Genomic DNA, 25,821 nt, shown 5'->3' on the forward strand with positions numbered 1-25,821 from the left:
TGATTCGATGAATCAATACTTTGGAGATATGTATGAGCATCTACTACAAAAGGTCTTGAGTGCATATATCAACAACCACTTTAAGACAAGGATGTAGTTTCAAAAGGAAAAACTATATAAACAAACAAAATTTTAAAAGATCAACATGTTATGTATATATATTTTTTGGAAAAATGTTACATGATCATACAATGAAGATGTTGTACAATGTAGGACACAATAATTGATTTTAGTATTTGGTAAAAGTACAACAATTTAATGAACATAGATTGATTATAATAACTACCATGCTGTATAATACGGGGCTAATCATGATAAGACCCTGTAAGTTTCGTAATTAGAATCTAAGACCTATATCTAGGAAGACAATAAGCATCGCATCCCTTTTGTTCTTCTCTGAAAGCTTCATTTTGTAATATTTAAAAAATTCCGTATTAATTCGTATTTATTATGACAGAAAATTCAGGTTTACTTGTTTAACAAAAAAATCAGACACTCTATGTGAATGGAATCCTTATAATACTTTTTTCCAGTATTATTGAATAGGGAATGCTTTTCATTATGATTAAATATCATTTTTGGCATATTATTATCAAAAAAATATTTCAAACAGTGGGAAACGTGCGTTTATTAATGGGCTTGATCAAAAAGCCCAAAATCTCCCAAATATAGCAATCATAAAAAGCCCAATATTTATAACAAAAGATCTGGAACTTGCACTGTAAGTCTGTAACCTCTTAAATCTCTCCGTCTTGCTTCCTCCTCCTCCCGGCCTCCGCGATTTCGTTTAGTTAGCTCAGCCACTAAGGAGCTGCGTCTTCTCACTCCAATTGATCATCTGTTACTACTGCCCTCTCCTTATCCATCGTCTTCGTTCATACTAAGATGAACTGTGCTAGTAAGACTCCTTTCTCTTTCTCCTCTATTTGCCAATTTAGGGTTTCAATTCGATTGGTGACACTCTGGTTTGTTTCTCGTACAGTATCCGGCGAAGTTCCGGTGGAGCCTGTGGTTTCGAAGAAGACGGGTTTGCTCTACGAGAAGCGGCTTATCGAAAGGCATATATCGGTAAGCTCTTCGCTTTTGTTCGTGAGTAGATTCCTATCTAGTAAGTAAGATCCTTATCAGCTTGATATAATGCGTAATAGTCAAACATTGAAAAGTTTGAAACATTGTTTCTGGTAATGATTTGTTAAGTGCTTTCGGTACCTTGTAGGATTATGGGAAATGTCCAGTTACTGGTGAACCACACACCATTGATGACATTGGTAATGCATCTGCTGGAACTATTTTTCATAGAGCTGTGTTTGGAGAAACTTATCACAGCCTGATTCGCTCTTGGGGACTGTTTTGCCGATTGTAAAACCAAAACCATTACACACAGCTACCATCCCTGGATTGCTCGGGGCGTTCCAATCTGTAAGCTTTTATATTGTTTTTTTTCATGCTTTCTTTTCGAGGCTTTGTATTTGCTTTACTTCTTGTTGAATCTGGAAAAATACTTTCCGCCCATTAAGGATTATGTAGAGTAGAGCTGTGTGGATCTAAGAACTTGATAGATTATACATTGCTACCTGAATCATTCGTGCAGTTTTTACTGCTATCAAGACAGGATTTGTTTATTGTTATGGTGGACTCTGGAAAATAAGTGCATAAGTTCATATATATTTTTGTGCTTCTAGGAATGGGATGGTTTGATGCTAACAAATTTTTCACTTGAACAACAACTGCATACTGCGAGGCAAGAGCTAAGTCATGCTTTGTACCAGGTAATTTTTATCAACTGCCTGTGCCACCACCTGATATATGATTTATGAATATTTTTTTATGTACTACAGTGTTACTTCCTGGACATGTCCATTAATTATTACTGATGAAAGTGATCTATGTTTTTTTGGGGTACACTTCTTCTTCTCTTTGCAGCATGATGCTGCCTGTCGTGTGATTTCTAGGCTTAAAAAAGAAAGAGACGAGGCTCGACAATTGCTTTCAGAGGCTGAAAGGCAGTTACCTGCAGCTCCCGAAGTTGCCCCAGCGAATGCTACTCTGAGTAATGGTAAACGAGGTATGCATGTACATTCTCTTATCAGAATAAGTTGACTATGTAGTCAACTATCTTGTAACAAGTTTCTATGTTTTATTGTTGCAAATAGCAGCCGATGGTGCTGAACAAGGTCCCGATGCAAAGAAAATGCGTCTTGGAATTTCGACTGAAGTTATTACAGAACTAACAGATTGTAATGCTTCTCTTTCCCAGCAGCGTAAAAAGAGACAGGTATTACATCTAGCTTCAGATCTATTAGTATCTTGGTTGGAAAGTAGATTTCATGAGAGAATTACATGCTAACTCTGTATTATATATATATATATATATATTTTTTTTTTTTTGAATTGAATGTTAAATTGAATTCAAAAGAAAAAACTTTTTTACAAACTAGTGTCTTTTCTCTAAGATTTTCTATACAAAATTGGATAAAAATCAAAGCAACTTCTTTCTCTTCCAAGTATAATATTCCTCTCTTCAAACTCTCAATCTCTTCCACCTAGCTCTCACTCCTACTAGGTGGCCAGCCCTCACTCCTACTGGTTTCCATCTCCCCACCAATTCTACCTAGCTCTCACTCCTACTAGGTAGCCAGCACTCACTCCTACTGGATTCCAGCACTCACTCCTGCTGGACCTCATCAAAATCCATCCAACCTCAAGCTCATATCTTCAATATTCAACTCAGAGTCTGGTACTGAACCAGTATGACAATCCCTGATCAAAATCTTCATCTCCTTTCTTTCGAATAATAGAAAATTTATTTCTCATATTTTTATCAATCTGTTTGATCAATAACATCACCGGTGAGGAAGCTTCGCCATGCCTTCTTCTGTTTCTTTCTCTCCAGATTGTGTGTACTGCTGATTGAAGAACTTATCTTATCACAAACAGCCTAATCTTTCGATGACTCTGATCCAAAACTATTCTGAGTATACTTCCCCAATTCGAAGTGAAGATGTTTCCCAACACTCCCTTCATCAGCTTCTCCCAAACTTGAGTAGAGAATGAGCAATCAAAAAATAGATGTTGCAGAGTTTCAAGAGGGTGATTCCGACAAAGCACACAAGCAGTATCAATACTTCCACTCCACTTGATCATTCGATCACCAGTTGGAAGCTTTCCATTCAAAGCTGTCCATAATATGAACGAAAATTTTGGAGTTGCATATTTATACCATACTGCCTTGTACCAATAACAGCTCATATGCTTCTCTCTAATCACTTCCCAAGTATCTCTCGACGAGAAACATTTTTTGTAGTCGCCATTTTTGTTCTTCCATAAAGAAATATCTTCCTCCTCAACTCTAGTGGCTTTGTATCTCTCAATCTCCATCTCAACTCTACTGAAAATAAGATTTCGATGATGCCTTCTCCTATGCATTCCACAAGCCTCAACATTTGCATTTATCGAAATACCTATATCAATGTAACTCTGTATTATATTGTTCATACCGTTCAACGGATCTGGAGTTGTATTCTGTGTTTTGTTAGATTTTGCGTGTGGCACTTTTGTCTTGATACTTTTTCCTCATTGTCTCGCTAGATCCCTCCGACATTGGCTTCAATTGATGAGCTGGAGAAGTTCACCCAACTCTCAAGCCACCCACTTCACAAGACCAGCAAACCTGGTATTTTTTAGGTGGACATCCTACATTCTAAGGTTTGATAACTGGATCCTCTTCATTTCCGCTTATCACTTGATGTTGTTATCCGTTCTGGGAAGTCACTGCATTGAATTGATAATCAGGATGTCATTGCCACCGGAGGAATCGATACAACTGCCGTTCTCTTTGATCGTCCATCAGGACAAATCTTGTCAACGTTGACTGGTCATTCAAAGAAGGTTTTTACTTTGTTTCAATCTTTACAACTGCCGCGGTTTTCTAATTTTTTCATCTAACTTTCCTCTTTAGTTTTGTGCTTAACATGCATTGTTTCCTTTGCAGGTTACTAGTATTAAGTTTGTAGGTGACACCGATCTTGTTTTGACTGCTTCATCAGACAAGGTAAGTCAAAAAATTATTATATACAGGCCTGAAAACCGATGGTTGTTTATTTTTTCTGTGTGTAGTGTGGTGCTTGTGTAGCATCTGTGTTGGAATTTTTATCGTCCTTTGTTGAGTAATGCAATATCTTAACTAGTCTAGAGAAAATGAACTTGTTTATATAAAGTCTAGAATCTTTTTAGTGAAATCTAGTTCTTGTAAAAGTCATCATGTCATCTTTGAAAACTGATGAGATTATCTAAAGTGATCCTGGTGTTACACGTCCCCATAAAAAGTTGACTTAACCTTATAACTCGTGGTACTATCTTGACTTAACCTTATAACTCGTGGTACTATCTTTGTTTAATACCTTGGCTTGATGCATTTCATACGTAACTTTTGTTTATCACACCATTGTCATTTGCGGTCTCTCTGCTATGTTTGATCATGATAATTTGCATCACTGTTCGTCTGATTTTGGTGTTTCGACACTCTGCAGACAGTCCGTATCTGGGGGAGTTCCGAGGATGGGAACTATGCCTGTATACATACATTGAAAGATCACTCTGCAGAGGTAAGGATGAAACTGAAGAGCTTAGGTTATACGCGCATACAATATCACCTGTAGTACTGTACTTGTTCCGTTATAACGTAAAAACACTGATGTGTGTTTTCAGGTGCGAGCTGTCACTGTACATGCAACGAACAAATACTTTGTGTCGGCATCTCTTGACAGTACGTGGTGCTTCTACGATATGACCTCCGGTTTATGCCTTGCCCAGGTTCGCAAACTTTCTTATCCACAAGCAACTGATACCTGTTTTTTCAAGTTTCAGCTTTTGTCCTCGTACAATGTTTATAGAAAGCATGAGAAACATTAGTTGTATTCTTCGAAATGTCTTTCTCATGCTTGTTGTTATTATTCAGGTAGCAGATGATTCCGAGAAGGTGGATTACACGGCTGCTGCTTTCCATCCTGATGGTCTCATTCTTGGAACTGGTACTGCTCAATCTATTGTCAAAATTTGGGATGTAAAGAGTCAGGTAACATGCCCTTGATCTTCTTTCTCCATCAAACGTTTTAGTATACTCCATCTGTTCCCACCTTAATTTCATCTTCCTCTATTGGCTTATAGGCAAACGTGGCGAAGTTCGGTGGACACACTGGAGAAATCACGTCTGTATCATTCTCTGAAAACGGTTATTTCCTCGCGGTAGGTACTTTGACCCAACTAAACAGAAAGGCGAATATCGCCAGCGTCCACTTTTACTGACCTATCTTTTCTTTCGTCCTTGTTCAGACTTCTGCGCTGGATGGTGTTAGATTGTGGGACCTGCGCAAGCTAAAGAACTTCCGAACATTTGAATTTCCAGATGCAAACTCAGGTATTCAACTATCTGAGCACCTCTCACTAGTCCATTTTGTTGATTGTGGTATTCATAATTCTAAGACATGGATGGAACTTATTGTGCAGTGGAGTTTGACCATAGCGGATCTTATCTTGGCATTGCTGCTTCAGATATAAGGCGAGGTTTGCATTAATACACACAATGCATTCGATAACTAAGTATTCAAAAGAGAGTTGTGCAAGTTCAAGAACCTGTGATAAATGGAAATGCCGTGTATGTTGCATTAGTGGATCGGACTAATGATAACACTTACGCGTTTCAACGTTTCAGAGTATTCCAAACGGCGAGTGTAAAAGCAGAGTGGAACCCAGTCAAGACACTTCCTGATCTATCCGGTACAGGTATGTCATATTAAGCTTTTGAAGTCACTGTTCTTCTCTTCCTTTTTTAAGTCTATTATGCAGACATTGTAAATCCATTAAACTTGCAGGTAAAGCAACATGTGTTAAGTTTGGTCCAGACGCCAAATACGTAGCAGTCGGTTCAATGGACCGTAACCTCAGGATATGCGGTTTACCTAGCGATGATAGCACTGAAGATTCTGCACAAGATTCATGAATAGAAGATGCCTCTCAAGTCTCACCGTCAAAGAGTAGCCCGTGCCTACCTTATTTATTTATATTTCGTCTGAAGGATTCTTGTATCTAGGCCTGGGCAAAATAACCGGAACCGAAGAACCGAACCGAAATATCCGAAACCAGAACCGAACCAATACCCTCAAATACCCGAACGGTTCCTATATTTTTATATCCGAAATAACCAAACCGGAACCGAACCAAGAACCGAACGGATACCCGAATATATAAAAATATTAATTATATATACATATAACATCACTAAATATATATTTTAAATTTAAAATTCTATTAAAAGTATCTGAAAATAGTTGAGGATAACTAAATTATTATAAAATATCCAAACTACCTGAAAGTATACGAAACTATCCAGATAGTTTTATCCGAAATGTCTAAAGTAATTCGAAATGTCCAAATTTTTTTTATCTAAATCATCATAATTATTTGATATTTTATCGTAAATAACCGATATTTTATCCAAATTATCCGAATTACCCGAATTATCTGAACCTGAACCGGATCCAAATGAGAACTGAACTTTTTTCGGATATTTTCCGGTTTTTACGTTTACTATCCGAACCAAACCAAACCCAAAACTATCCGAACCGAACTGAAAATATGTCAAGTACTAAATGGATCTTCTGCCCCTATCCGAACTACCCGAAACCCCAAATATCCGAACCAAAACGATAACCGAAATGCGCAGGCCTACTTGTATTGATTTCAATTGAGATACAACATAGAAGAAATTGACAATTACAAACTCGGAGAAACTAAAGATGAAAACGGGATTTGGTGAAACGCCTGAAGACCCGCTTGCTCTCATGATCCATAAAACTAGAACATGAGATTAATGTGCTGTTTGATAATGATATTGATCAAAATTTGTAATTTTCACAAACCAATTGCGCCTGCCAAAGTTTACAAAGGATCATCAAACATATATTCATTCTTAACATTCATACCAAAAATCATGATGAATATCTCATCACCACTGTAGTTGTTTTACATTACGGTATATGTTTTAAATAGTTTAATTTATTAGCATTTTCGTTTACTGTGTTCATTGTAATTAAAACATAACAAACGGACTATAAAAAATGTTTAATATAATTATGAACCTGGTAGATTTTATCTAATATGATCCATCTTTTGATAAAAAAAAGAAGATAACCTAGTTCAACTTAATCAAGGGGGAAACCCTTTTTCGATCTACGTTGCTACTGTCACGGTGACGGCGCGTGACGCGGTGAGACAACTCCTAGAGACCGGATCTACCTTTCCCTGAGGCGGTGAGACGGTTGGAGGAGGAACGTAACAGACGGCGAACAGAGGTATGTCCCTTCGGTCTTCGGAGAGACGACGTGCTGCAAGGGCTTCGACGATGGTGGAGTCAACCGGAGGAGAGGCTTTTGCGGTTCAAGCGCGGTGGAGACTAGCTTCCCAACGCCGGAAACGGACCAGTGGTCGTTCCGGTGGCTGGTCTTTCACACCTTTTGCAAGCTGTGATTTGAAGTGCTGAGTTTTCGATTGCTGTCGCTAAGGTCCGCTTTCATTCCGGACGGTCATGTTCGGTTTCAGGCTCAGAGCCGGGGTAGTGATAGCTGGAAGGAATGATGCTTGTCTGGTATGCACCGGTGGTGTTGTATCTGTTGGAACATGTACGGAATTCAAATCATTAGGGGTCCAATGGTTTGGATTAGAATGAATGGTCGGTCTAGTGTCTTGATCTTCTTGTAATTCACTACGCTAGCTGGGTGGTCTAATTTAGGGTGCAAGAGCCGGGTTATCTCGAGTCGTGGGATTAACTCGGCTCGGAGTGGTGAAAGTTACAGCGATGTACTGATTAGGTAGCGTAGGATCCAACTTAGTGATCCTAGGTGTTACTAGATCGCGTCGTTTGTACGTCGGGTTGAAAACTCGCGTGGTTGTAATCCCGTATTCACAATTTGGAAAATGAAAGTTGATGCTGAGTTAAAAAAAAAATTAATCAAGGGGGAAACAAGGTAAGAAAGTTTGGATTCATGACTATCCAAAAGGAAAGATATCTAACAATTTAAAGAGTCCAACCAAAAGATTTAAGACAGAGATAAAAAAACAAAAGTCAAACACATGTTTAGTCTGTAGAAGAAGAAATCATTGATCTTCATAAATTCCAAAATTTGCGAAATCAATCATATAGAAAAGACCACAATTAGTTTGGAATTAAGCAAAAAAAAATGGATCATATTTATCGTCAATGGCTAAAGAGGTTTTCATTCAAGAATGCAACAATAGCTCTGACTATCGTCAACGTGCTCATCTTCCTCTTCCTCCTTCGCGGCCTTTTCACTTCATCATCCTCTTCTTCTTCTTCTTCCTCTCGCCGAATCATTTCAGGTTTGTTGCGAAGTTTCCCAGGATTTCAAATCAAAGTTGCTCATCTTGTGTTGGCTCTTTTTCGTATGTGTTCATAACAACAACAAACCTCAGGCTTTGTTGACAAGTTTTTCATATTTTGGAACCCGTTCCCTAGATTAAGTGTATCCCTTCAACAGTTGAATTCAATATCACGTTGGATTTCTACAAAGCTGAGAAACGATTTCAAGAATACTTTAGATTCTGCCTGTTGAACTGAATAAAGAACACTTGGAGTTTGTTGTGCTCATTGTCCATGGTCCTAGCTTGTTTCATTCCTTCACCATACTATACCATTTGATAAATGCAGCTCAGCTTCGGTATATCAAGGAAGCACGAGAGATCAGGCTTGCCATGCAACCTTTGGAGCTCATCAAAAGAGTAAGCTTACACTGTTTTACATTCCCATAGCATTTTTTTCAAAGCCAAATATACCATCACTATGTGTCTTTGAATGATAGGTCAAAGAAATACAACAGGAGGCATCTGCAGGACATGAAACAGATGTAAAGCAGAACACAGAAGCCGTTGATCTGTCTAAACGGCTTAAAGCTTTCCTCCCCACAAACGAGGAATCAAGCTTGAAAGGTAAAAACTTGGCAACAATGATCTTTTGTTGTTTATTATGCTATGTGATTTAGATCAGAAACAAAAAACTACATTACGAAGAGGTTTTGATCTGTAACTCACATATGTTCTCTAAAATCGCGTAGCATTGGAAGAATGGCGAAAGCGGAAAATGGAACGAGCAAGACAACGGGACCTTGAGAAAACCGGTGGTGTTTCATCATCCAAAACATCATAAAGACACTACTAACTCTCAACTATCAGATTTTTAACATTATTACGAAAAAAAAAGAAGAAGATATCAGATTATCATGGGTAAACTATGTAAACATTACAAAGTCTCAGAAAATATTCATATTACTATCATATACATACATGTTTAAAAGGTAAAGAAATACAAAGGAAAGGATCTCAAATGTTGTAATGTTTCCTACATTGAACTTCACCAACCTTGTTATTCAACAAACAATATTCACTACTATTTAATATTTTTCAACACACTTGTATCAAACATACTCTTATGAAAGTAATTAATAACCTTTATACATCTCGCGATTACAAGCTAATTACAGTATTTAATTTTCTGAAAGTATTAAATTATTTAATTGTTGTGAAACAGCCCTTTTCATTAGTATAGCCCATTAGGACAACGAGTGGCCCATTGACGACATAATCTGCCACGCAAACAACGTTGTTTCTTTTCCAAAACCCCGAACCGGTAAACCGGTGATCCAATATCTAACCCAATTTAGATTTTTAGAAAAGTTATAATTTAAAAATGTGATAAAATCCGAAACAATCATTACAATCCAAAACTCGGCTACCGGTTGAACCAGTGGTTGACCCAATAGATAATTTTTTTTAAAAAAATTATTTAGTAAAATATATTTGGTATTCTAAATAAGAAGTTAGACTTTTAGTTTTTTACTATCTTCTTCCTCTGTTGCCGGACTCCATATGTCGTCTGACTCAGTTTTTTATTCTGTATGTCTTTCGACTTTTTATGTTTTTTTTTGTTTATCGTGAATATCACTTGTGTTTGTAGTTTTGATTTTTGTTTGTGAATTTTAGATTTTGATAAAAAATTTACCATGCCACATGTACAATGAAATAAACGATGATAGAGAAAACAAAAATTTATTGATGTGATTTAGTATCGACAATCTATTACAATTTGATATTTTACTTTTGGTTTATTTTGGATTTAAAATTTAATTTAATTATTCACAGTAAACATTTAAATACTTATGGATTTTAAGTTTTAATAGTTTTTATTAAATGTTAAACAATTTAAATTATTTTTGATATTTTGTATATGAAATGAAAATAAAAATAAAGAAAAATAAATTAATGAATTTTTATATAATTTTTAAAACAGAAAATACCTCTTATATTTTATTCAATATGTAATATATTATTATATTATGAAATCTAGTAATTTATTAATTTGTAGTTCGCCTGCGGCCGATCAACTAATCAGAGAAATTGTTCAGTTCAATGTCCGAATGGAGTTTTAAAACATTGAATACACCTTATTATCCCAAAAATCAACAATAATTTATTAAAACTTTTATTCTTTTCTTTGACGAAGACATAATATTAATATAAATATTATTTGAATTTTGTGTAGATAAAGAATCAGCGAGGGCAAAGATAAAAACATATGCATCGCATTTTTTTGTCTGGATTAGTTGTGCATTTACCTACCCCTTCTTTATGCCTTTTGACACATGCGGCTTGACACTGGTTGGCAGCACATGTTCCACTTTTGTTTATTAATGGAATATTACATTGGTTGTCAGTTTTTTTTTTCTGAGCTATCGCCGTTTCACCTGTTATTAAAATAATTAAAACATAATTTTAGTTTTTATATTTAAAATAGAAAATCATTATTTATAAAACATATGTTTAGAGAATTTTCTTCATAAACAGAAAAAACTGAAAATCTAAAACATCTTCGTTCTTAATCAATGATTACTCTTAAAAAAATCATTAAACTCAATATTATAGAATTAGATATACAATTAATATAGGTATATAAAATAAACGCCATCAAATAAAATTTATTTTAGAATGATTGTATAATATATTAATAAAATTATAAATGAAAATACGAACCAAACAGAAAAATTGTGAGCATAAAGAAACCAATAAGCCAAGGTTTGAAAGCAACTTTCATCTTCGATAGTGAAATAAAAGTATTTTAAAAACTAGAGAGACAGAGACGTATATTTATAATTGGATCACAAATTAAAACATGTCTAATTTAAGCTATGTACATATTCAAATTCCGATATAAAAGGATCTATTTTGACTAAGAAAATCCCATAAATAAATAAAAGTTTTAATTCATTTATTTTATATCTAAAATTGTGGATTTTGGATGTAAAATTTATATCTAAAAATCTATATACTTAAATATCTTTCAATACAAAACATAATTGATTTTATATTAGTTATTATTATTATATAATATTTTAACAGTAAAATCAAATTTTCTCGTCAAAATTGCAATCATGTTTTTCTCATAAAATGGTTAAATCTTATATTTTCACGTAAACTGCTAAATCGTGCTTTCACACAAATTCGTGATGGAATAGGAATTTTTATTGTCGGGAACCCACACCTTGGACTATGGGCAGTGTTTCCACTCCGGGTTCGGATCCGCGGTCAAGCCGTAAATCCACTGATCCACTAAACAATCCGGTTTGAAATTTTGATAAAAGCCGCTAAAAACTTTTAAACCTGACAACCCGGCTATCGGTTGAACCACCAGATGAACCAATAAGTAATTTTTATTCAGTTTTTTTTAGCCTTTTAATTATTTTATTAAATATGTTTTGTATTCTAAATAAGAAGTTCTCTTTAATTTTTAAATTTTTAGTATTCTCGTGAGATTATCATTTTCTTTAGTGCCACATATATCTCCTTCAACTTTCTTTTATATTTTTTATTTATTTTGTTCATCGTGAATAGCATTTATTTTAGTTTTCTAGGTTCTAAACTATCATATAAATTGTGTTTTTAATTCTTATTGTAAATCATATATTAAATTATTTAAGTTATTTTAAATATTTTACATGTAGAAATGAAAATTAAATTTAAATATTTTTTAAAACTTTTTAAGAAATATGAAACATCTCTTATATGTTTAATAGCTAATATATAATCACAAATTAAAATCAATTAATTTATCAATCTGCATTCATCCATGATCGACTCAGTAAACCCAGTGGCCGGAAAAGTAGTCCGGTTCACTGTTCGGATGGGGTTAAAAACATTGATTCTTTCTCTCTTCTCTGATCATCCGTGAAAATCGAGATTATATAAACCGGACCGGTTTAATTGAATGGAGAAGGGGTAATTTAGGAATCAGAAACTTTCATGATACTCCGTTGGCTTTTCCAACGTCCGTGGGGGGAAAGAGGAGAAGAGAGAAACTAATCACAATTTTGATTCTAATCTACCATGAGATGAGAGCAAACTCGAGAAAATTCTGAAGCTGGGAATGAACAATGTTCGTTACAGATTCTCCCGTGGAATCACGTTTCCCGAGAAAATCCACGTGATTGGATTTTTTCCAATTTTGGTTTTGTTGATGTTTCTCTCCGTCGAGAAAATCTGAGCAGATTCCGTCATAACAATGGTATGAGCTCTCTCTTTTTCTAATTGTATTTTGCAATTTCTTCAAATCATATTTATTCATTCTCTATGTATCAATTTGTTTTTGAGTTTCTAAATGTGTAACAATGGTTTTGTTGATTTGAAAACTTTCCTTGTTTGATTGAATCGTGAATGAACATTTCCCAAAACGATGAAGAGGAAGGATTCTAGAAAATTATCTTATATTATTTCTCCTCTTGGCTGTTTTGATGATGTGATTGTATGTGCAGGCTGCTTCGGCCAAAGTAAGTGTAGGGTCTCACGTCTGGGTGGAGGATCCGGAAGAAGCCTGGATAGATGGTGAAGTAGAAGATGCTAATAGTGATGAAATCACTGTCAATTGTTCTGGAAAGACGGTAATAGCTTGTGAAAATATCTTGTTAGATAACAAGAAGCACTTTTTTTTTTATGTGATGCATCTGTTTCTCAGGTTGTGGCAAAGGTAAATGCTGTATACCCCAAGGACCCCGAGTTCCCTGAGCTTGGGGTCGACGACATGACCAAGCTTGCCTATTTGCATGAGCCAGGGCTTCTCCTCAACCTTAAGTGCCGATATGATGCAAATGAAATCTATGTAAGCTTCAGTGACCACTTCATTTACTAGTTTTCAACACTTGAGCTAAATTTATTTCATGGTGAATCCAGACATACACAGGAAATATATTGATAGCTGTGAATCCCTTTAAAAGGCTACCCCACCTTTATGGAATTGATACGATGAAACAGTACAAGGGTACCCCTTTTGGTGAGTTGAGTCCACATCCTTTTGCGGTTGCAGATTCTGCCTACAGGTATCACTGCATTCTCTTGGTGTTAGTTAGCTTGTGTTACTATTGCACCGTCACTTGCTTTTCAGCTTTACAATCATCGCCAAATTTTCATTTTTAGGAAAATGATCAATGAGGGAGTGAGCCAGGCGATCTTGGTGAGTGGTGAAAGCGGTGCTGGGAAGACGGAGAGCACAAAGATGCTCATGCGGTTTCTCGCCTACATGGGGGGAAGAGCTGAGAGTGAAGGACGATCCGTGGAGCAGCAAGTTTTGGAGGTAAGTAATTTTCTAAAACACAAGGCTACATGCTTGAAAAATTTACACTTAGTGAGTTACCTCCTCTGATTTACTTTCATGCTTTGCAGTCTAATCCAGTTTTAGAAGCTTTTGGCAATGCAAAAACCGTTAGAAACAATAACTCAAGGTGGAGAGGATGAGTCTCACGTTTGTTAATTTATCCATTTTGTATTTCCTTGAATCCAAATTTAAAATAAAGATTCCTATGTTGCAGTCGTTTTGGTAAATTTGTGGAGATTCAGTTCGATCAAAGAGGAAGAATTTCGGGAGCTGCTATCAGGACATATTTGTTAGAGAGGTCGCGGGTTTGTCAAGTATCTGACCCTGAAAGAAACTATCATTGCTTTTACATGCTTTGTGCTGCACCGGAACAGGTAAGCCTGATCCCTTCTTTGGCGGTATGTCCCATGCTTACTTTACATGAGATCCCTGCTGACTAAAACATTATTTGTCATGAGGTTTCAGGAAACTGAGAGGTACAAGTTAGGAAAACCAAGCACATTTCGCTATCTAAATCAGTCGAATTGCTATGCGTTGGATGGGCTTGATGATTCCAAGGAATACCTAGCTACAAGGAAAGCTATGGACGTTGTTGGAATCGGTTCTGAAGATCAGGTACTCTCCTTTTGGTTGCTTATTTACACATGCTTAGACATAGGAATAACTCTACTTAAATTCTATTTCTTCAGGATGCAATCTTCCGAGTAGTAGCTGCAATCCTTCATCTAGGGAACATCGAGTTTGCAAAGGGTGAAGAATCAGAAGCAGCAGAACCTAAGGACAAAAAATCACTGTTTCATCTAAAAACAGCAGCCGAACTTTTCATGTAAATGCTTCACTACTCTGTGTTTTCTCTGACGAACGGTTTTCTGGTTAGCCATAATTAGACCCTTCACTTGCTTTTTGTTTCAGGTGTGATGAGAAGGCTTTAGAAGATTCCTTGTGCAAAAGGGTCATGGTGACTCGTGATGAAAGCATTACAAAGTCGCTTGATCCTGATAGTGCAGCTCTAGGGAGAGATGCACTAGCCAAAATTGTCTATTCTAAATTGTTTGATTGGTAGGTTAACGATGACTATATCTTTTTTAAGGGAATTGTTATATTCTTGGGTGTTCTATGCAAAAGGTTTTAATTTTCTTGTTTACAGGCTTGTAACCAAGATCAATAATTCCATTGGCCAAGACCCAGATTCAAAACACATTATTGGAGTTCTGGATATTTATGGATTCGAGAGTTTCAAGACAAACAGGTGCTTAACCGGTATGCCTTTGTTTCTGCTGATATTTAAGTCTCTGAAACTGATAACTGAATTCTTAACCTGCTTAGTACTTCTACACTCTCCGATTAAGCTTCTTTAAACATTGAACTGATGATCTGTTATCGAGTTTCTTATATATCAGTTGCTTCGCTAAAAGCTTTTTTGTGATTTAGAATAATGTGATTATTTTGGTTTTGGCCCTTCCTTGCAGTTCTGTGGTTGGCTATTTAAGTATTATTAATAGTCTCTTCTCATTTTCACCGGAAATTTGCAGTTTTGAACAATTCTGTATAAATTTGACAAACGAGAAGTTACAGCAGCATTTCAACCAGGTTGGACAATGTCAGTAGATTGTTCTGTTTCTTAGGCTGACCCATATTCATGCATTACTTCCTCTTCTCTACAGCACGTGTTCAAGATGGAGCAAGAAGAATATACTAAAGAAGAGATTGACTGGAGTTACATAGAGTTCATTGACAATCAGGATATCCTCGATCTTATTGAAAAGGTTAGCAGTCACATAGTGTGCGGTGTTGAAACTTAGTGTTAGCATACCACTAGGTTTTGAGTATCTGATGAACTGTTTTTTCATCACAGAAACCTGGTGGTATCATTGCCCTTCTAGACGAGGCTTGGTAATGTTTAAAAGTCATGTTTGTTTGTTTCTTCTTTCTTCTTATTACATAGAAAATCTGATTGGTATTTTGTTTGCTTCTGCAGCATGTTTCCAAGATCTACACATGATACATTCGCACAAAAGCTATACCAAACTTTTAAAGATCACAAGCGTTTTTCAAAGCCAAAACTGGCTCAAACAGACTTTACAATTTGCCACTATGCTGGTGATGTTAGTTTTCTTCATAACATGGACCTCTTGCCTAATTGCTTGTCTTGATATAAGGGAAAAATTACAATGACCATACTCGTGTCTAATTCCAGGTCACTTATCAGACAGAACTGTTTTTGGACAAAAACAAAGATTATGTTGTTGGAGAACATCAAGCTCTCCTGAGCTCTTCAGATTGTTCCTTTGTCTCCTCTTTATTTCCACCTTTGCCAGAGGAATCTTCGAAAACATCAAAGTTCTCATCAATAGGCTCTCAGTTTAAGGTTTGACGTAATGTTTAGTCCCTATTGATTCTGCTCATAATATTTACTGTGTTTCTCACCATGTACTAAAATACAGCATCAACTACAATCTTTGCTCGAGAGTTTGAGCACAACAGAGCCACACTACATACGATGTGTTAAACCAAATAACCTTCTTAAGCCAGAAATCTTTGAGAACATTAATATTCTGCAGCAACTTAGGTGTGGGGTAAGCTTTTGGTGTTTCAGAGAACCATAGCTGTCAATTTTGCAACTGTATTAATTATTCTGCTTTCCGATGATGTTATGAAACTTCATGTATATCTGATCTCAGGGAGTCATGGAAGCCATTAGGATTAGTTGTGCTGGATATCCCACAAGGAAGCCTTTCAATGAATTCTTGACCCGATTCAAAATTTTAGCTCCGGATACTACAAATAGAAGGTAGCTTTACCAACTGTTCGAGGTTTTTCATATTCTCTTAGTTTAGTTCTAATGAAACTTAAGGTATTGGAATCACTCTCTCTTTTTGGGTTCTGATTTTTTTTTTGTTATTAGCAATGACGAAGTTGACGCTTGCAAAAAGCTACTAGCAAAAGTGGACCTCAAAGGTTTTCAGGTGCAGTTTCATAATCTTATCTCGTTTTTTTCTAGTTTGTTTCTTGTATTCTGGAATTAGTAGAATACATATAAAGGGTTCTGGAACTTCCACATTCGAACATGTTTGTTACTTGGTTAACACTGCGGTACATATACCGTTGGAAATATGATTATTCGTATTAATAATTTTCTTGCATCTTAGATCGGGAAAACAAAGGTGTTTCTTAGAGCAGGTCAAATGGCAGAACTGGATGCTCACCGAGCTGAGGTTCTTGGTCGTTCAGCACGGATAATACAGAGGAAAGTCCTTTCTTATCAGTCCCGCAAAAAGTTTCTGTTGTTGCAGGCTGCTTCAACAGATATCCAGGCCTTGTGTAGAGGTAATACATGTTGTATGCAAATATATTTTATTGACTTCAAGAAAATGTCATCAGACTGTCTAATTCCCTCGTCAAACTGTATACAGGGCAAGTTGCACGTGTTTCGTTTGAGAAGATGCGAATAGAAGTGGCTTGTCTGAGAATTCAGAATCAGGCACGGACTTATATTTGCCAGAAATCGTATAAGAGTCTGTGCTCTTCTGCTTGTTCAGTTCAGACGGGGATGCGAGCAAAAGCCGCCCGAGTCGAACTTCAATTTAGGAAGAAGAGAAGAGCGGCAATCATTATTCAAGCAAGTTTAAGCTCACATGATGATTAAATTTTTTAATCTTCTTATGACTCTCTTTTACCTAACATATACATCTACTTGTTTGGGTATTGATGACATGCAACTTACTGTTTACACAGAGTCAAACCAGAAGATTTTTGTGTCGTCGGCATTATGTGAGAATGAAGAAAGCAGCGATCGCCACTCAATGTGGCTGGAGAGTGAGAGTTGCTCGACGAGAATTGCGTAATCTTAAAATGGTACCACTCCTTTACTAACATATGAAGTTCTTAGTTTCTCTAAATCTGCTCTTTACAAAAACTGACGTTCCATAATAAATACTCAATCTTCGTTTCTTATAATATATCGTGTCAAGTGATGTAGTCGCTTTTGTAACCAATTCACTAGACTAGCAGATCATTTCTTATGTTTCTCTATTTATTCAGGCTGCTAAAGAAGCCGGAGCACTTCAAGATGCTAAGAGCAAGCTGGAAAATCAATTGGAAGAACTCACTTCAAACTTAGAGCTTGAGAAACAGATGCGGGTACACATCACTTCGTTAATGATATCATGCTGGACACCACAGCACCTGTTACAACATTGTTTATTTTCTGATGAAAAAAAAATATTTTTCTTAAACTCGTTGTAAACTCGACCACTTTTTTTGGTTCTCTATGAGGCGCCTGATCATTGTACTGTGCAGATGGAGATCGAGGAAGCAAAATCTCAAGAAATCGAAGCATTACAGTCAGCTTTAACTGACATAAAGCTTAAGCTCAAGGAAACTCAAGAAACCAAAAGCGCGGAGATCTCAAGATTGCAGTCTGCTTTACAAGACATGCAACTTGAGATTGAAGAACTCTCAAAGGGACTTGAGATGAGTAACGATCTTTCTGCTGAAAATGAACAGCTTAAAGTTAGTCCGTTAAAAAGTCTATGTGTTGAAGATAATGTTTAAGATTTTTACATGTATTATCCTTGTATTTTTGTCTGATGCTCTTTCTTTATAAGGAGTTGGTGAGTTCTTTGCAAAACAAGAATGATGGAGACGTAAGCAAGCTCAGTGAAGAGCAGATAAAACAAGAAGTTCCTGTAATTGATCAGACCGCGATCATTAAACTTGAAGCTGAAAATCAGCAGCTGAAGGTAAGATTACACAATCTAGATTCCTAACAGATTTCGGTTTTTCCTCTTGATAATATATTCTCATCAAGCATAACATTTTTAGGAGTTGGTAAGTTCTTTAGAGGAGAAAATCGATGCATTAGACAGAAAACATGATGAAACGAGCTCAAATATCACAGAGCAGTTGAAGGAGAATGTTTCATCTGATTATGAGATCGTGAGCAATCTTGCAGCTGAGAACGAGCGGCTCAAGGTAACCTTTCTACAGATGTAACCTCAACTAAGTGTGTTCATTTTATTTGTCCCCATAATCTGATGAATGGAACTATTTCTTAGGCACTAGTAGGCTCATTAGAGAAGAATCAAGATGGGAACCATTCTTCAGAGGGACAAAACGAGGGGAAAAGCATGTTGAAATTAGATAGCTTGACAGAGGATGGTTCAACAGATAATGAGAGGGTCAACAGACTTGCTGCTCAAAACAAAGACCTGAATGTAAGTGTTCCATATATATACAATGTGAGTTTTATCTGCTTCTATAAGTTGATTTCTATAATTTGATTTATAAAAAATCAACAGGACCTGGTAAGTTCACTGGAGAAGAAAATAGATGAAACAGAGAAGAAGTATGAGGAAGCAAGCAGACTTTGTGAAGAGAGGCTGAAGCAAGCTGTAGATGCGGAGACAAAGCTAATTGAAGCGAAGACGTCGATGCTAAGGTTTTACTCTTGCCGTTCTTTTTTTCTACAATATGTCTAGTTAGTACGTATGCATTACTCTATTATTCTTCTATTTAGGCTTCAGGAAAGGGTCTCCGACATGGAAACAGAAGAACATATTCGCCGGAAGCAGGCGCTGGTTAATTCGACTTCCCGGAGAATGTCACCGCAGGTGTCATTTACAGGAGCCTCGGTAAACAATTTTTTTACTATTTCTCATACTTCTTTGTAGACTTTTTTGAAGAAGTATTTGACTTTTTTTTCCTTTACCTCTTGCAGGAGAATGGACATCATGTAAGTGATAAAAACTATTTTTTTACTATTTCTCATAGATGAACATTTTTTTGACATATTTTGCGTTCTTACAGGAGTCACTTGCTCCTATACCGGCTAAAAAAACTGGGACAGAATCTTCTCGTATTGAACAACAACCCCATGTATGTGCTTAGCGAAAACATTAGTTCCAACACTAGCTTAATACTTGTTTTAACTGGCTTAAATGCTTTGTCATGTTTCTATGATTCAGGAATTTGTTGATGTTCTTCTCAAATGCGTATCCCAAAATGTCGGTTTCAGTCATGGAAAGCCTGTCGCAGCTATCACAATATATAAATGTCTTATACACTGGAAAATTTTCGAAGCAGACAAAACCAGTATCTTTGACAAAATTGTTCCTGTTTTTGGTTCTGCAATAGAGGTAACCAGAGAAGTTTGAATTTTACTCGTTTGGTCAGAGACCAATGGTAGAAGTTAAAGCAATCATCCTCCTTTATTAATTTTCAGAATCAGGAAGACGACAATCATTTGGCTTATTGGCTAACAAACACATCAACTCTGTTATTTTTGCTTCAAAGAAGCCTGAGACATAGCCCAACTGGCTCAAGTCCCACAAAACCTCCTCAGCCAACTTCTTTTTTGGGAAGGATGACACAGGTAAGGAGTAAAAAAAAAAACTCTCGTCTTGATGGCCATGCAGCTTGATTCTTCAAGCTCTTTAATGTTATTATATTTTTAAATGTTTCATCGCACGTAGAGCTCATGTACCCAATATATGGTTTGTCTCAGGGTTTTCGTTCAACCTCTTCTCCTAACCTTTCAACTGATGTGGTGCATCAAGTAGATGCTAGATATCCTGCTTTGCTTTTCAAACAGCAGCTTACGGCTTATGTTGAAACAATGTATGGAATCATCAGAGAGAATTTCAAGAGAGAAGTATCGTCTCTGCTTTCTTCCTGCATTCAGGTGTATACCTTTGGTGACCGACCAAACAAACTAAACCTTTGAGACCCTATTCGCTTTGAAGAATTATCACTTCATTTTGATTAATTATCTTCTAATGATTCAGGATCTCAAGAAATCATCACATGACTCCTCTGTTGTGAAATCACCATCCAAGTCATCTGAAGACAATCCACCCGCTAAGCCATCTGAAGAGAATCTCGCCGCAAAGTCATCTGAAGATAATGATTCACCCTCTAAGACATCTGAAGAGAGCTCCCTGAAGAAGTCATCTGAAGATAATTCACCCGATAACTCTAAGTCATCTGTAGAGAATCTCGCCGCAAAGGCATCTGAAGATGATAATTCACCGGCTAAGACTTCTGAAGAGAACTCCCTGACGAAGTCATCTGAAGAGAATCTCCCAGCTAAGTCAAATTCACCGAAACAGTTATCTGAGGAGGATTCACTAGCTAAACAGGGCCAAGCAGCAATGTTGTCCGAAGAGAACTCGCCAGCCAACTCTTGGCAAAGCATTATTGGGCTTTTGAATTACAACCTCATCACATGGAAGAAAAATTATGTAAGAATATTTCTGTATTTAAGCTTCACATACTTCTTAACTTCCTTACTAAAAACGTTTTCTTTCAGGTTCCTCCATTTCTTGTTCAGAAGATCTTCAGCCAAACTTTCCAATACATCAACGTTCAACTCTTCAACTGGTAACTGTTTATATCCCCTTCATCGCCTATAACTGTGAAATAAATCACATGTGATGCCGTCAACCACTAAACTAGAGCTGTTATCTGATCGATGCAGTCTTCTCCTCGAACAAGAATACTGCACATTCAACATGGGAAAGGAAGTGAAGGCAGGGTTAGATGAATTAGATTCATGGTGTAGCCAAGCGACTGGAGAGGTATAATTTGACTTAAAACAACTTTAGTAACAAAACGGCATGATTTCACTTGTTACTCTTGAATGCAGTTCGTGGGGTCTTCTTGGGATGAACTCAAGCCCACGAGACAAGCCGTAGAGCTCCTGGTTTGTATTCTTCTCTTGACAGTGTTACAGTGTACCACTCTCCCTCTTGTATCTCGTTCCTGAATGTTGATGGGTTTCCTCTTTCAGGTTACAGAACAGAAGTCCACAATTACATATGACGATCTTACAACTAACCTTTGCCCGGTAACTCTCTGCTTCTCTGGTTACAGAATCAAATAACTTACCCTTTTTCTGATCTTTCTCTGTGTATCAGGTTCTTGGTACTCAGCAACTGTATAGGATATGCATCCTTTCCAATAACGAAGACCACAACGATCATAACGTATCGCCAGAGGTACGTTGCAATGAATATCTTCCCAGAGATCTGATAAACCAAACATGACAAGAGATTCTTCTATTGACTTATTTGGTCTTAATGCTGCATTCGATGCAGGTGATTTCTAACTTAAAACTTCTAATGACAAATGAAGATGAAGACAGCCGTTCCTTTTTATTAGACGATGATTCCAGGTACTAGCTAAATATACTCACAAGCCTCTCTAAACATTGTCATGCATCATGAATATTTTTTTTCCTTTTGTGTGAACACAACAGCATCCCTTTTGAAACCGATGAGGTCGCGAACTGCATGCAAGAAAAGGACTTTGCGAATGTAAAATCAGTTTCCGAGCTCGCTGATAATCCTAGCTTCCTCTTTCTCAAGGACTGAGAAACTGTTTCAGTTTTCTTCCTAATGCCTCTAACTAATGGGGCTAAGCTACCATTGATTCACATTGGTATAAGCTGTATATGTAATAGGTTACTGTTTTTAATTTCCCCAAAGGGCGTTTTAATTTGAGCGTCTGTAGCTGATCAGCTTCCGCTTTTCAGCTTGATTGCTTGTACGTCAAGAAACTCAGGCGGGAATTTTGAACTAAAACAAATTTTGTTTAATAAATAAATTTATTGACACTGAAGACAGCCAACTGGGCCTTGGAAAATTTTGGGCTTAAACCACTTGGCCCAGATTGTAAGAGTAATTATGTTTACCCAGTGAGAGTAGATATTTTTGCCTTTGAACCTGAGATTCCTCTTGAAGAAGGTTAACCAAACTAGAAACATAAATTCTTATTAGAAAAAGTTTAGTTCCAATATTCCTTAGTGATTAGTGATTGATCGCTGATTTGGTTGTACTTCACTATAGCCTTTTAAAATATTCAAAAAGAACAGGTAAATAATAACCAAACTGAGAACCCAATTTAATAAACCAAAGAAACTAAATCAAACTTGAATGATTGTTGATTAAAAAAAAAACTGCGTCACATTTTACCATTGAAACAATCACACACACACACACACACACAGATTAACGTTCCAGTAAAACCAGTACAAGAGCAACTGTCTGTTGAATCATTCTTCCTCTTATTACCCAATGTTAAAGATAAAACAAAAACATATTATTAACCCTCATTGAGGTATGCATTTGTGAGAAACTGAGAAGAGATCACCAGACATCAGGACGGAGTTCCCCAGTGGCGGGTGGCATCCAACGACCAGAATTGTAAACGTTCTCGCCAACTTTCCATCCCGGAACATCCTTCATTACATATGCCTCGTAGTCCAGATACTTTTTCCACTCGGACACAAACCTATTTAACACAAATATCGTCACTTAACTGTCTGAAGGTTGCAGAAACAATGAGTTGTAACTAAAGAAAATGGTAACCTTTCATCTTCTTCAGCTTGAAGAATGGGAAGTATAGCTCTACGAGCAGCATATTTCTCTTCCTTCAACGCCCTACACATCAAAATCAAACTTACTAAGAACCTCAACCCTTACAACTTATTGATAACGAATATACTCAATACTTATTAGCATCACGAGGAAATTGAGTGTTTCTGATCCATGGGAAACAACAATATGAAATCTAGTTCTGAATTTAAACTCACAAAGAAGTTTAAAACTTTCAACAAATTGAGAACGAAATAAACGTGTTTTTTCTTGTTGTGATAAAAGCCAAATGACAGAAGCATATATAGCAAAAGGGACTAACAAACTCTACAAACGTTATATGCTTATATGAAGACAATGGAACACTAACCGAGACAAGATATGAAATAGAACATTCAATCACTTAGCAAAGCTTATCCTCCCAAGGGGAGATCTAACAAAACGAAATGTTCGCTAGCAGCTACACAAATCTCCTTTGTTACCTGCGAATTTTGTTTCCCTGGCCGACCTGGTACATCCCCCAAGCAAATGCACCAGAAACTGTAAGGAAAATAGCCATGGCGCTAGGACCCGTATTGGATATCCGCCGAGCATACCGGACCGGCGCGAATCCACCCGGTGGCGGACCATCTTGAAGCAGCGGCATATCCTTCACGCTCGCCATCCCTGGCTTCTTCCTTATCATCGCCTCCGTCATCTTTGCTCGATCGAAGTGACTCTCTCTCTCTCTGATCACTGAGATCCGATTCGATTTTGCTAACCGAGTGTTCTAGGGATTCAGAAGTAGATATGTTAAAATGGGCTTGAAGCCCGCGGTCTTAAACGGGCTGACCCATGGCTGAGATCCGATTCAACCGTGCCCTAGGGGATTCAGAAGAAAGCGCATTTTAGTTGTTTGTTTTCGTTAAATGAACTGCGCTTGTTCCAATACTCAACAAATATTAAAAAACCTTAACAAACAAAACATTTTTATTAAATTCAACCAACATAACATTATTTCAGCTAATACAAGGGAAACAAACCAAAGCAAACTAGCAGGATTAACTAAGTGGAAACTAAAAGCATGATTAATGTGAAGTTCTTAGGATGAGGTTCTTAGCGAAATATAAAAAACCGTCTCCCCCACATTAATCATGCTCTAATACAAGTAATTAAAAAAAAAAAAGAGTACCAAAATAAGCCAACTAAACATGAGGAGATGAGCTAATTAGGTAGCCTTCAAGGACCCAGACCCTAAGGAACCTTGATCGCCTTAATGGCTGCACCTATCAAAACCTTGGTCATTGCTTCTCCCGGATTGTTAAGCGTTGCGTAGAGTGCCATGGTGGTGAGTGAGATGACTGCGGCTTCAGAGGGGTTGCTAGATAGAGCAGCGATTAAGTCCTTAGTCTCCTTGTCTTTTATCATCTTTCTCTGACTCCTTCTGCTGGTAATGAGTCAGGACACAGAAGACAACCACTGTGATGAAGAAACACGCCACATCGAAGGCGATGGCAGCCTGAGCAAAGATGATGCCCATCAAGCACCATAGAGATGTTAAAATGGATTTGAAGCCCGCTGACTTAAACATGCTTAGTATAAATGGGCTAATCCGTGACCCATTTATTATCATGTAGAAATAAATGGGTTTATACGGGCTGGCCCGTTTAAGTCCATTTCGTTAATGGACATATCCGTTTCAACAATATGCTCAACCAACATTTATCGAATTTAAAAACAGTCAAAAGAAATGGTTGGATCCACTTATTTTTCTTTCTCAAACCAAGAGATCCATAAATCATGATCCAATGCATGAAGATATAAATGGTCCAGTGAGACCAATAATTCTCTTTTTTTTTTTTATCTTTAATTGAATCACCGTTCACAAACTCATGGTTAGTGCATTGTGTTTCTTCCTCCGATCTTCATCTTTTGTTCCTCTTTTTTTTTTTCGAGTGCATGGCTAGTGCAATTTTTAGTGAATTGTGCTTTGTGGACAATTTTTCCCTGCATCTCAATACCTAGTGATCAGTGGTTCGTTTGTAATTACTTACAAAACAAAAGTTAGTCTATTGTCAATATTTTCCGATTAGTATAGAAGGGATTAAAAGTTGGCTAAATTTTTTCACACCAAAAGATAAAGTATGAATTTGAATAATAGGAAATGCAATTAATTACCAGTTATGTAGTCTTCATAAAATTTTGCATACAAACATAATTGTCACCTTGCTATTACGTATGAAAAAATTGGTTGTTTGAAATACACAGTGCCTTACAGCTCGCTTAAATGTGATTGGTTAGTCAATATTTGAGTAAAATAGTAAAAATGTTTTTAGCTGGTTACATCGTCGGCATGGGTAAAGTATCTATTAGTTTTTTTGCTTACGGTTTCACTATATACCCCTAACTTTCAATATCAGACACATGTGGTCGACAATCTATTTCCCTACGATAACTATCATATAACACCAGATCTCCACCAAACTATGACCATGTACTAGATTCCCATGAATTGAAAGTTGTAAACTTATTTCTCCACGAATCAATAGTTCGAAATTTAATTACCCATGGATAATGGTATTAAATCGGTTACATGGTTTAATCGGTTTACTCTTAACCAAATAAATTAAAATCAAACTTAACCAATAAAAAATCTTATATATATATATATATATATATATACTATTTTTTGAAGGTAATCATCTTCACATGTTTCTTTCTTCTCCTTCTCAACGACTGCGATGGTGAAAACTGATCTTC

General features: G+C 36.7%; 3 protein-coding genes and 1 pseudogene across 3 annotated transcripts; 3 read left to right on the forward strand and 1 right to left on the reverse strand.

Annotated features, from left to right (window-relative positions):
• Window positions 1–409: 409 nt before the first annotated feature.
• Window positions 410–6,222, forward strand: LOC106424214 (annotated as a pseudogene).
• Window positions 6,223–8,254: 2,032 nt separating this feature from the next.
• Window positions 8,255–10,353, forward strand: LOC111205152. The gene is made up of 5 exons (XM_048765913.1): window positions 8,255–8,394; window positions 8,531–8,537; window positions 8,614–8,793; window positions 8,874–9,000; window positions 9,126–10,353. The coding sequence occupies exons 1-5, from the start codon at window positions 8,255–8,257 to the stop codon at window positions 9,215–9,217; spliced, it is 546 nt and encodes a 181-aa protein (XP_048621870.1). The 3' UTR covers window positions 9,218–10,353.
• A 1,734-nt stretch (window positions 10,354–12,087) lies between these two features.
• On the forward strand, window positions 12,088–22,327 carry LOC111205440 (myosin-7). Its single transcript, XM_022701251.2, has 42 exons — window positions 12,088–12,625; window positions 12,873–12,998; window positions 13,073–13,216; window positions 13,288–13,433; window positions 13,531–13,687; window positions 13,777–13,835; window positions 13,923–14,082; window positions 14,174–14,323; window positions 14,398–14,534; window positions 14,621–14,767; window positions 14,856–14,957; window positions 15,241–15,298; window positions 15,373–15,474; window positions 15,564–15,601; window positions 15,687–15,813; window positions 15,906–16,076; window positions 16,153–16,284; window positions 16,390–16,499; window positions 16,614–16,674; window positions 16,858–17,035; window positions 17,122–17,327; window positions 17,444–17,563; window positions 17,750–17,848; window positions 18,008–18,220; window positions 18,316–18,450; window positions 18,533–18,682; window positions 18,766–18,924; window positions 19,009–19,148; window positions 19,227–19,341; window positions 19,428–19,442; window positions 19,517–19,585; window positions 19,675–19,845; window positions 19,932–20,081; window positions 20,214–20,390; window positions 20,494–20,949; window positions 21,018–21,088; window positions 21,186–21,285; window positions 21,354–21,410; window positions 21,498–21,554; window positions 21,625–21,705; window positions 21,805–21,881; window positions 21,966–22,327. Exons 1-42 carry the CDS (start codon window positions 12,623–12,625, stop codon window positions 22,078–22,080), a joined length of 5,241 nt encoding a protein of 1,746 aa, XP_022556972.1. The 5' UTR covers window positions 12,088–12,622; the 3' UTR covers window positions 22,081–22,327.
• A 304-nt stretch (window positions 22,328–22,631) lies between these two features.
• On the reverse strand, window positions 22,632–23,923 carry LOC106424319 (NADH dehydrogenase [ubiquinone] 1 alpha subcomplex subunit 13-B). The gene is made up of 3 exons (XM_013865069.2): window positions 23,565–23,923; window positions 23,077–23,148; window positions 22,632–22,999 (listed from the first exon to the last, which is right to left on the reverse strand). The coding sequence occupies exons 1-3, from the start codon at window positions 23,777–23,779 to the stop codon at window positions 22,855–22,857; spliced, it is 432 nt and encodes a 143-aa protein (XP_013720523.1). The 5' UTR covers window positions 23,780–23,923; the 3' UTR covers window positions 22,632–22,854.
• Between the last annotated feature and the right edge of the window lie 1,898 nt (window positions 23,924–25,821).

This window comes from Brassica napus, chromosome C8 (genome assembly GCF_020379485.1).
Source record: "Brassica napus cultivar Da-Ae chromosome C8, Da-Ae, whole genome shotgun sequence".
In the NCBI taxonomy this organism is placed as follows: Eukaryota; Viridiplantae; Streptophyta; class Magnoliopsida; order Brassicales; family Brassicaceae; genus Brassica; species Brassica napus.

Coding starts and splice junctions, on each gene's coding strand:
- LOC111205152 (XM_048765913.1), top strand. CDS start 8,255: ATGGCTAAAGAGGTTTTCATTCAAGAATGCAACAATAGCTCTGACTAT. Junction 8,794..8,873: donor CTTTGGAGCTCATCAAAAGA/GTAAGCTTACAC, acceptor TTTGAATGATAG/GTCAAAGAAATACAACAGGA. Junction 9,001..9,125: donor CGAGGAATCAAGCTTGAAAG/GTAAAAACTTGG, acceptor AAAATCGCGTAG/CATTGGAAGAATGGCGAAAG.
- LOC111205440 (XM_022701251.2), top strand. Junction 16,077..16,152: donor CAATAGGCTCTCAGTTTAAG/GTTTGACGTAAT, acceptor ACTAAAATACAG/CATCAACTACAATCTTTGCT. Junction 18,221..18,315: donor CTGAAAATGAACAGCTTAAA/GTTAGTCCGTTA, acceptor TTTCTTTATAAG/GAGTTGGTGAGTTCTTTGCA.
- LOC106424319 (XM_013865069.2), bottom strand. CDS start 23,779: ATGACGGAGGCGATGATAAGGAAGAAGCCAGGGATGGCGAGCGTGAAG. Junction 23,149..23,564: donor CAGGGAAACAAAATTCGCAG/GTAACAAAGGAG, acceptor TTTGATGTGTAG/GGCGTTGAAGGAAGAGAAAT. Junction 23,000..23,076: donor CAAGCTGAAGAAGATGAAAG/GTTACCATTTTC, acceptor TGTGTTAAATAG/GTTTGTGTCCGAGTGGAAAA.